The sequence below is a fragment of the Notolepis coatsorum genome, assembly GCF_963971535.1.
Source record: "Notolepis coatsorum genome assembly, chromosome: 4".
In the NCBI taxonomy this organism is placed as follows: Eukaryota; Metazoa; Chordata; class Actinopteri; order Aulopiformes; family Paralepididae; genus Notolepis; species Notolepis coatsorum.
The window spans coordinates 33,010,155-33,021,712 of NC_140168.1; the positions used below are offsets into that span (position 1 = coordinate 33,010,155).

The window sequence follows — 11,558 nt, forward strand, 5'->3', positions numbered from 1 at the left end:
TTCGCCTCCCTGCATTTGCACAATACCTCCAAATTGACTATTTTATTTGATCTTACCTCATTTTATATTTTACCCTACTACTTATTGTTATTGGACACACACACACACACACACACACACACACACACACACACACACACACACACACACACACACACACACACACACACACACACACACACACACACACACACACACACACACACACACACACACACACACACACACACACACACACACACACACACACACACACACACACACACACACACACACACACACACACACACACACACACACACACACACACACACACACACACACACACACACACACACACACACACACACACACACACACACACACACACACGAGGCCGCAATTCAAAACTGGCCCCGGTAAATGTCCAAACCCCCCCCCACCCAACCCCCCCCCCCCCAATGTAGTTTCCTCCCCTTCAAATGTATATATTCTCTTTTTGAAACTCTGTCTGTAAATAAACAGTACTGTATATCTTGTATGTCTGGATGTAACAGTACTGTATATCTGTATGTCATTTATGGCATACATGTTATGATGAATTGAAAATGGGGGACCCTGATGTAAACAAGACGAAAGTCTTTCTCTGGTCTGCATCCCCTTAACACATTCAGGGCCATTGGGATGCGTCTAATAAATCTCTAGAGGACCGGCAAATGTAAACAGACGTGGGGCTGTTTGTAGAGCTAAATCTATACTTTATAGTATTGCTATCTGTCCATTCTCATTGTCAATTGAGACCATAAACCGTCCCTTCAAAATGGCTTAAAGAAATTTATTTTTTCATCAATACGTTCTCATTTTATAGGGCTGTGAATATAAGCGTTATACGGGATTTCGGCTAGGATATTTCCTGGAAGGCGAGATACAGGGCTAATAGCTACTAACGTTATATCCAATGGCATTTCGGTTATACATATGCTACAGAAATAACTCAAACTGCATATGATCGGCACGATCCTCAAGCATGTATGCATGAAAGGGGGGGGGGGGGGGGCGGGGGACGTAGTTTCTGATTATTGATTACCAATAACCGTGTTAGCCTCATTCATTGATCGGATGGATGGCTATCAAAACAAGGCCCGATCGGGATGTACTTTACGTGAAAAATCTTACTGTGGTCAAATCTGCTATTCGAAACGTGATCCACAGTGCATTGTGCTGGTTCAGGATCAGGCTACAATGATACTCTATTGGAAGAAAAAAAAAGTTTTACATTCGCTCACATGGCATACTGCAGTGGAGCGATGATCCCTAAGAGGATCTGGCCGGTATTGCATGTTCTCGATTCCACAGACGAGGGTAGATGTGCAGAGCCGGTCGGGGATCTTGACCCGGTTATTAATATGGAATAAAACAATAACAACTTGCCACGGCTATATACGTGCCTCTGGTCCACAACGCATGGCACCGAAACCTGTATATATACGTGGCCGGTCCCCATTGTGTTAATTGTGCACTGTTGAGTCTGAGCTCAAAACACAAAAATGTCATTACCTGCAATGCCCCTGTATTGTTGTGTATTTTACTAATAAAGAACTTGAACCGATACTAGTTTGTATATAATTACACTTGTTTAATATTGATACTTTAAATGTTTTATTTATTTATTTCTATGTCTTTTTATATGATTCTAGATGTGCTGTTTTTACCTTTTTGTGAGCAAGCAGCAAGCCACATTCCTTGTATGTGCATGCAATGTACTTGTATGTAAAAAAAAACAAAAATCTGAATGACCCATTCAAATTCTTTTAATCCAGTAAGTCTATGTCATGTCATTTGACATGTCCAACAATGGGTCTCATTCTCCAAGGACTTACGACAAAAAGGGCTTTCTCTTAGGGCCATTTGAGACCTTTTCGGGGCGATTTTGGGATTCAAGTTCAAGTTTCAAGTTTCTTTAATAGTTGTCATACAGAAGTACAGAATACTTTCATACAAAATGCTTCTTACTGTTACGCTCCAGAGATTCACCAACCGTCCCAATAAAACATATATAATTAATATTATATTATATTGTCTATATTCATGCCTTGCCCGAAAAGGTCTCAAATGGCCCTAAGAGAAAGCCATTTTTGTCGTAAGTCCGTTGGAGAATGTTGATCTGCCAAAGCATATTTGTGTAAACTCTGAAGTAATTACAAATAAGAAGGAAATTGGTTTAATCAGCATTTTGGTTAATCTGGTAATTTGTTTAAATCCGTTTGTGATTCATCTATGAAAATTCAGATATAGAACTGACACACGCAACCATATAAATTAAACTTGTGTTGGTACCATACCATTTTCAGCTTTTACTAAAAGTACTGCTGATCCACTAACATATATACTTAAATGAGTCTTAATTTAATTAAACACTTCCAGAGGTATGGGAATCTGCATTGATTATTTCCCTATATGCTCATTTCCAAAAGTTTATTTGAAACACCAAATAAAATACTTTCTAACAGGGATGAGCCGAAATTCATATTCATAGCACGGATGAGATGGACACAGATATTTTTATTACACAGATATTAATGTTATTATTCTGGATTTCTTTTAATGTAATTTGTGTTATGAGCTCCATTGACGCAGCATTCTCTGCCTAGGCGCACCATCCGTTAGGACTGCCGTCAAAAACTACCTGTAGGACTGCCCCGTCTCTTCGTTTGGACATATTAGTAAACGTATTTTGAAAGTTGTGTGTCAAAGGAGTTCTCTCATATCTCGGCTGCTAATAACATGGGCCAATTTGAATTTGTAGGAAAGACGTGAGCATTTTTAAAAGATGAGTTTACTATGCTTATAAGTAGGGTCATGGTTAAATCTTTTCTGCTCTATAAAGCTGATTATGTTTTCAGAACATCACACAAATATTAGATTAGATTAAATCAAATCAAATGTATTTGTATAGCCTGAGATTAAATGGAATTGCCCCCATGGGCTTTACAAGACAAGAAGAAACATCACAATATACCCAAAAAAAACAAGAAAAAAAAACATAAAATCCATATATGAGACACTCTCAGACTTTCCCCAATGAAGATAAGGAACGACTCACTTAAAACCTAGCAATAGGAGAAAAAAAAAGCACCACAGGCGGCGTGGAGGAGAGAAACCTCAGGCTGTTCAAAGGGGATCCCCCAGTGTTGCTATGGATGATAGACGGATGGAGTAGAACAGGCGAATAATTGGTATGTATTAGGGGTGGAACGGTACGCATTCGAACCGTGTACCGAACAATACACACATGCCCCGAACCGTGGAGGTCGTACCGAACGGTACGCATTCGGGGCATGTGTGTATTGTTCGGTTATATAACGTTACGTTAGCTACGAGCTAACTAACTTTAGCCGCGAGCTAACTAATGTTAGCCGCAAGCTAACCGTGGAAACGCTCACAGAGAAGTGACTCCACGACACCAGTTCGATTAGTGGGGAAGGGGGGTATATTGACGAGTTAATACTTTGACAAATGTTGCCAAAATGTTCAGTCAGTTCGGTCTTTGTGTGCCAAACATTATTAAAGGTAAACCTTTTTTTTTACCAAATAAATGAGAAGCATGTTTAAAATCAGCAATGCCTCCCCTCTTGCTGTATATCTCCTAGCTCTAACCGTCACTGTCAAAATAATGTGCCTGATGTCAAATGGCCTCATTCTTTCAGTTTTTGCATGACTACTGTACGTCCTTGAGAATAACTGAAAAGTTGGTTTAGGCTATATATCTTATGTTGATGTATGGTATTTTTGGTGTTACATTTTTTTTGGTGCCTTGCTCAGATTAGATTAAACTGTATTGTCAGATAACAACAAAATCTTATTGGCAGGGGCACCCAAGTGGCGAACCATGTAATGCTGTAACTGAGGGGTACAATTCCCTGACTGTATTGTTAGATATGATATTTAATACCACTACCTCATGTACTTTAACTTCTGGCCACCCAGTACAAGATATAAGTATGATGAACACTTTCCCACCTGATGAAACGAATCCACACAAATGTACCAAATCGAAGGTTTAATACAGCAAAAGGTGTATACAACGATCACTTAATTACATTTATGATTTGAAATATGAAATATGCACTTTTATGGCAAATGAGTATTCGTAGGTAAATCAACATTGAATGTCCAATCTCTGGTTACGCATGGAGTAAGTATACAACCTGGAATATTTAGGAAACGATAGCGATGGTACTTAAATGATTATAGCTGGATACACTAAGGGGGGGGGGGGGGTCCCGCTGGTTGTAAGACAGTAGGAGGGGGGGGGTTAGAGAAGCCGCTGGCGGTATCCAATCTGGCCGACGGTGTCTTGGGAGAATCCAAAGTCTTGGACACGGTGCCCACAGAACCTCGGACCGCAGACGAATACAGCTGGACCCTCTGTGGACGGTAGCTGCCGGTCCACAACGGAGAGACGTGAGGCGACCTCACTGGTGTCGAGCGCCGTCTCACCTGGAGTCTTCTCCGGGGGGTAGTTCCAACACTCCGCAGTGTTGGCCTTTATCCATGGAATAATCAAAGCACACAAAGCATAATCCAAGCCGTGGAAGGCTCGCCGTCGTCCGGGTAGAGTAATCCAATATACAGGTCCAGTCGCTCTTGGCCCGGAGCTCCTCGGATGCAATCACCACTAGGGGTCTGACCAGCCTGGTTAAGCGTCCAGATAACGTCAGGAACGATGGGGGTACTGATAACTTTAGAACTCTAACCGAACGATGCACCATACATAAATAGACTATTATTAGCTTAATAGAATACGTCCAACTCGACGGTATAGTGCCAAACTATGACTATTCAACTATTAATCTACACGATATCTCAATGCCTATTCTGGGGCCAAGTAGGCCTTACTACACCGCACGTGCGTCGTGGGGAGGCTTTGCGTCTGTCACTCTGTTGGAGGGTAAAGAACTGGACTAAAAGAAAGTTCTACTTTACTTGCGCCATATATATATGCGCTATGAACAAATAGTACCATTCGTATTTCGCCCGACATATTCCTGCGCGGAACCGGGGCTTGCCACGACATGTTAGGCGGCACGATTGAACTTGGACCTAGGGGTATGGCAACCTGGCGCCAGGTTCTCGTCCAATGGTAGAATGAAACTATTATGGGCTGTTTAGTAGACTAAAGGGATATTCAATGCATATTGTACAAGGAATATACAGGGGATATCAAACGATATACAAATACAATTAAATATATATATATAAATAAATATACATATTCGGTTTAATCTGATCCTTCACAACAAATGCGTTGCGAAGCGGCCGACCCGGGTTCGATTCCCGGACCCGGCGTCCTTTGCCGAATGTCTTCCCCCGCTCTGTCTCCCGTTCTTCCTCGCTCTCTCTCCCTCTACCAGACTGCACGGTAGTAAAAACAATAAGAATCAACCAAAAACATAATTAAAAGAAATATATATATATATATTATGTTGTTCTATGCGAGCTATATGTGTGCCGCCATCAAGGCCAGGCAGGGCCCACTTTAAAAAAAGATGAAAATCTTAACGCGATTACCCTGGTTAAATAAAGTAAATAAAATAAAGGGTGAAACATCACTGATATGTGTGTGTGTGTGTGTGTTGTCATTCTTACTTGTGGTGTGCTATAGCCCTGCTGGCGAGAACCACCAGGGTGAAGATGGCGAAGGCTGCACTATGGATAGATTGGGCAGCCAGAGCAAAACCTGCCCATTCTGTGATCTCCCCCAGGAAGTTGGCTCCAGACACATACTGGAACACACCACCTATGGGGTGAAGATTATACATATATTTGGAAAAGGCATACTGATCATTTCACATACGTCCACTGGAAGCAAAACAGTCCTGACGTTTTTCTGGGCAAGGGAACAACTCTTTGGCAGATTTTTCGCAGTCTAGAATTCATCACGTATCCCAAACAAATCACAGTGTGGCAGTTTCCCCCAACACTTGTTCCAAGTCTATGTGCTGCTGCGAGTCAAGCCATGAAGTCATAGTCGAATCACAGAGGCGGCATCTAAAGAGCGTGAATACGGCTCGCTTCACGCGGACCATAGATGGCTGAACGTTCCCCACTTGACCACGGGTCTCTGTGCGCACGGGAGTCTGCTGCTCTCTGCGCATGGAGATGTCAAGACTCTTGGCGGCAGAGAGGATTCCAGACGTGCCTGGAAGTTCATTTGGTGAAACGCATGCAGCTCACAGCTCCCTCCGGCCTCTCCTGCTGTGCTGGAAGCCCCAGGGTGGGTTGTTTCAACAGGTTCAGTACAGGTTCACTGAGAGTTCAAGGTGCTGTTTTAGTAACCATGCTATATATATAGCAACCTAAAGCTAACTGACTCCCATTGTACCCAAGGAGGCAGCAAGGGGAAAAAAACAAAACAATACGTGAATGGAATTTACTCAAACCTTATTCAGCCAATCCCCTGTTCTTGTCACTTTGTGTAGAATATCCATCTATTCTTTAGTGATGGTTGTCCTTGTGTAGCCTACATGCTTTATGTATAGTGTTACTCTAGTAACCCTGTCCACTATACAGATATAAACATGTTCCTGCTGTCTAACATGATTATCGTCAGCTTCATGGTCTGGGGAATCCTCTCTCTCTGTCTCTCAGAGTAAAAGTCACTAGACCCTTTTGTTATACAGTAGTGTAGATATCCCACAGGGGAGAGCTGGGCCAAGAGCAGTGAGTTACAACTAGGGGGATGGGGTTGCAAGAGCGCTCCTGATAAAAATATTATCATACCACCAGGATACAATAATATTTTAGCTTTCATTAGGCCACAGTAAAAGCTGAAATAATACGCTCTGGGGCAGAAAAGACTAAATGAATCATTCTTGTGAGCAAATATATAAAAGGTACTAGACAAACTTGAAGTCATTTCAGACTTTTAAGCTCGTCTTTCCATGACCTTTTGTCAAGAACATAATTTATTTACCAAAGCATCATTAGAACGCCTCATATTGAATGTCTTGAAATAGTAGGCCGACTGTGAGCAATATCACAATACAGGTGTCAACACACATCACTACAACGTAACAAAGTTGCTCAATATTACCCCGTATTAAACAATGGTATAGGGGTGCCATGATGACAACACACCAGCACCACCATGTGTTTCTTGAATTTAATTTATTATTATCATTTTCTTTTTTGCAGGGAAAGCTTGGGGCCAGTTTAGAAACAGACGCATCATTGTCTAATACGTGATTGCTTGGTCCCCTGTTCCACAGTGTGTGTGTGTGTGTGTGTGTGTTTTTGTGTTCAACGTTAAACTATTGTACAACCTTATACACTGTACTTCAATTACTTATTTGGAACTTACCCTTTGGTATTTTATTGAAATTGTGTTTTTAAGTTGCGGGAAATTACAGCAAATGGCTTTCTTCTTGTACATTCTTTGCCTCCCGGACGGGAGGGGGGGGGACGACGACAGCCCCCCTCCGGACCACCCCCTACTTTGGACTCAGCACCATCTTGTTTGAAAATCCTGGGGAAAGCCCTGCGTATCAATAGATTTACCCACTCCGCTACCGACCTGAATCTTAAAATTCTGGGTAAAGGAGTCCCAAGGAGAAAAGTGGTTCATTCTGGTTATAATAACAACAATAACAATAATTCATTTACTTTGTATAGTGCTTTTCAATGACCCAAAGTCACTGACAATAGGCAAAAAACAACGAAACATAGAACCACAGGGAAACAGGGAACAATATGATTACACAAGAACATAGTTTCACTATGAATGTCGCATATAAATACTTCTGCCTCCTTTTGTCATGGTTTTGCTTTATTTCACCTTTCTGTGAGGGACAGCTGTCAATCCCTGGTCCCTGTGGTTGATTGCCTCATGGGTTGGCAGGTGTGTGGGCTTGATTGCACCTGATCCAGTGCAGCTGTGCCTATGGCCATGCCTTGAGTCTATTTAAGTTTGGATCTTGCAGTGTCAACTGCTAATTCACTTCCTAGTGTTGGCTGTTCTTTTGGTCACGCTCATTATATTGAAGTTTAGTCTGAGTGATCTCTGATTCAGAGTTTAGCTCTTATGGTAGTCATTCTTAGTTTAGGCTACTCGCTTTATTCTATACATAAACTCCCTTCGTGGAGGTTTATTGTTTAACTTTTTTCAATATAAACTCCGTTATTAGGAGGTGCCCTTGTGGCTTATTTACTTTTATACTATACCTCTTTATCGAGAGTAGTCCTGTTTTTTGGACTCGATTTATTTTCTTAATTTCTCTCTGAGACTTCCACCTGTAAAGGATGTTCTGTGTTGTTTAATTTTTCCCCTCTCCTAAAATATCTGCGTAAGCACTAAGCAGTCTAGTGGTTGTTCGTTTCACGGATAACTTAAGAGTCCCCGTTATCTGCTCGTGTCCCACACACCCACAGCCCTAACCCTAACACTGTTACTTACCACCATATAAATGGAATGTACTACATTTAAATGTCTATTGGTCACCATCCCCAAACACTTCCTATTTGAAGGCGAGAAGCGTTTAGCAGGCCAGGAGATCCTCCAATCTGAGATTTTAACTAGAAAACAGGACTTGATGTCTTACCCATGGGAATCTTGTAACCAGTCTCCCCTGGCTTCCGCAGGTTCCTCAGGATGTGGTCAGAGTGGACATTTACCAGCCAGCCCACCAACCACAGCACAGATCCTGGAAATCGACCAACCGAAAGCTGCTTAGTATGGCAGTTCGCTGACCGCCAGCCAATGAGGTGAGGGTATGAGTCATTTATTTTCTCAGTGAGTATAGACTGCAGAGGTGACATTCTATTGGGCCCGGCCTCCTGGTTCAAAAGCTCCTATACTTTACTATGAAGACTATGACCATTGGATCTGCTTGAAACATTGCTTGGCATTGATAAGTGTGCTTTACACTATGAAACAAAACAAAGACATTTAATTGTGTGTATTTCCCAGAGACACACATAGTTATTCTGTTTGCTTGGTCTAGCTGAACGGCGAATGAATTAATACTAATTCATAATACAAATAATTATTTTCTTTAGTGAATATCTAAGTTTGGACATCACTGCTGTTCAGGTAGATAATTGCCATGTGTCTCTGGGAAATATGAAAAGTTATGATCTATTTTGTTTCCTTCACAGTTCTAAGCAGACTTATCAATGCCAAGAAGCATCTCAAACTGATCAAATGTTCCATATTAAAAGATATCATACAGTCTCCATAGTAACGTGTAGGAGCTTTTGAACCAGGGAGAGGGGCCAAATAGAATGTCACTTCTGCAGTCTATAAGACGGTTTCAACTTGACAACATGAATATTCCAAATGTACCCAAGTTTACTGACTCAAAAACGAACGGGAATAATAATAACCATGGGGTTCATATTGAAAATCAGTTCTAAGGACATTTAGTTATGGGGGTGAGATCTACCCCATATAGATTATAGATTATCTATCGTCACATTAACCATGCAGGAAGAATAAGGTAGTGTGCCATTAACCCTTTAACTGCCACATGACAGAAGGTTATGCGATAGTGAAGATGACCGTCGGTTGTGTGATAGTAAAGGGTTAACCTTCTGTCGTGTGGCAGTGAAAGGGTTAACCTTCTGTGTATTGTCGCAGTGAAAGGGTTAACCGTTTGGTAGTGTGGCAGTTAAAGGGTTAAGACCCATCGCTGTGTGACAGGCTTAGTTTACAGCTAGGTTAGATATTGCATTTATCGTATTTTTGCTGTGCATTGTTTTACCTTTCAAGTGAAAAGACGTGAAAACAATGCACAACAAAAATATGATAAATGCAATATCTAACCTATGATATCGATATAGGTAGATATTGTTTATCGATATCTGCCAGAATGTTCATATCGGTGCATCCCTATTTATGTGTGAAATGCTTTAACCCCTTCAGGTGTACCATCTCACATGCCACTGGCCACCTTGTTGGCTGGAATGTATTGCTCCCCCCCTGCATTCCATGAAGACCTGCCCTACCCCAAATTGCATTCTAGGAAGACCTGCCCTGCTATCACACTCGCTACACTATTGTACACGCCTTGTTTTGCCAAATAGCAAACATTGTAAATACTTCACCTCCAAGTACAACCCTGCTTAGCTTACACAATGTTGTAATTTTCACGTTTAAACAGGTGCCAGAGAGCTGTAGACCAGAGTACTAGCCAATCAGAGGTAGAGTTAGGGCGGTGTCTTCATGGAATGCAGGTGGGGAAAATAAATAATGCAGCGAGTCCATTTTGACATGTCATTGCAGGGTAAACACAGGTGTGCTAATTGTTAATTATGGTCCCGTTCCATTTACTGTATGTGTGTCACAGTCATTCCAGTGAGACAGCATGCGCCCTAGTATACCTAAATGGAACAAGTTAATTAATTAATTATTAGAAATTAATGTTATTAATAATTAATAATTATGCCTGTGTTTACCCTGCTGACATGTCAAATGGCTGCTGTGAAAATTCAGAGATAACATTACAAAAATGTACAGTAGCCTATTGACACAGCACTCTTACAAACGGAGGATATGAAAATACGTATTTTCTAGAGTGGACTTGTAGACACCTGTTACCTACCCAAGATGAAGCAGGGGTGTGTAACCCAGTCAGCAGGGTACTCTGCATAATGGCTCAGGTATCTGACCTGCATATATCCATTATAAGTGCAGAAGACAATGGCCATGATGAAGGAGCCAACCGGTGTTGATTTACCTCCACGGATTAAAAATGGATAAATGAGAGACCTGTAACAGGATAACAATATGCCATAATCACATTATATTGGATCAATACCTTTTCAATAACAGCTAGGCTACACTGTTGTTTAGGCTCTTCATAGTATTCTCAATACCTAACCGACCAGCATTTTCTACCGAAATGGCGCAATGCCCTAAACACAGCTCATTTGGTTGTCATTTAATTATAGTCACCTGTTGTTTAATTAATACAAATTAAAAAAAACACAGCTGTTGTAATGGAATAGGCTATTGGTTAGTAGGCTTCTTATATTACTGACATCATCTAAGCACAAAGGCCACGTGGTCTCTGGTATGGTTACCATTACCTATGCATGACAACTGTGTTAACAACAAATAAACATGGTAAACAAGTTATGGTTAAATTCAACTGCCTACCTCTGAACATAGTGGCAGAAATACATTGCAAGTAATAACTGGTTGGGCAGCAGTGACGTTTTTGCAGAGGATGCCCATGTCACTAGATACAGAGGCACCCAAAATGCAGGAATCTCCTGAACAAACCAGGCGAATTTAACATTGACTGGAAATCCATATTTAGTTGAAGCATATCGGCCATAAGGGACGTTCTCGAAAAGCAATGTAAAGAATGTGCAGACTGCCATAAATATCATCAAGTAAGCCAAGCGGTCCAACATATACAACTCCTCTTCCTCCGACGAGAAGAGTTTTGAGAGAAAACCGTCCATAACGACCGGTTAAACTGAATCGATTAATAACAAACTATTGAAGTAAACCCGCTTATTGCAAAAATGGAAATGTACATGTATAGCCACTGACAACAATATGTGTGGCCGCC

The 11,558-nt window shown here is 41.3% G+C and overlaps 1 protein-coding gene across 1 annotated transcript in view; it reads right to left on the minus strand.

Moving 5' to 3' along the window:
* Positions 1-11,495, minus strand: part of srd5a1 (steroid-5-alpha-reductase, alpha polypeptide 1 (3-oxo-5 alpha-steroid delta 4-dehydrogenase alpha 1)) — a 35,641-nt gene extending 24,146 nt beyond the window's left edge. The window contains exons 1-4 of the mRNA XM_084312424.1: positions 11,138-11,495; positions 10,581-10,747; positions 8,580-8,681; positions 5,629-5,779 (exon numbers count right to left, since the gene is read on the minus strand). Coding sequence (XP_084168550.1) covers positions 5,629-5,779; positions 8,580-8,681; positions 10,581-10,747; positions 11,138-11,448 — 731 coding nt within the window. The 5' untranslated portion in view covers positions 11,449-11,495. The remainder of the gene's footprint in view (positions 1-5,628; positions 5,780-8,579; positions 8,682-10,580; positions 10,748-11,137) is intronic.
* Positions 11,496-11,558: the final 63 nt, after the last annotated feature.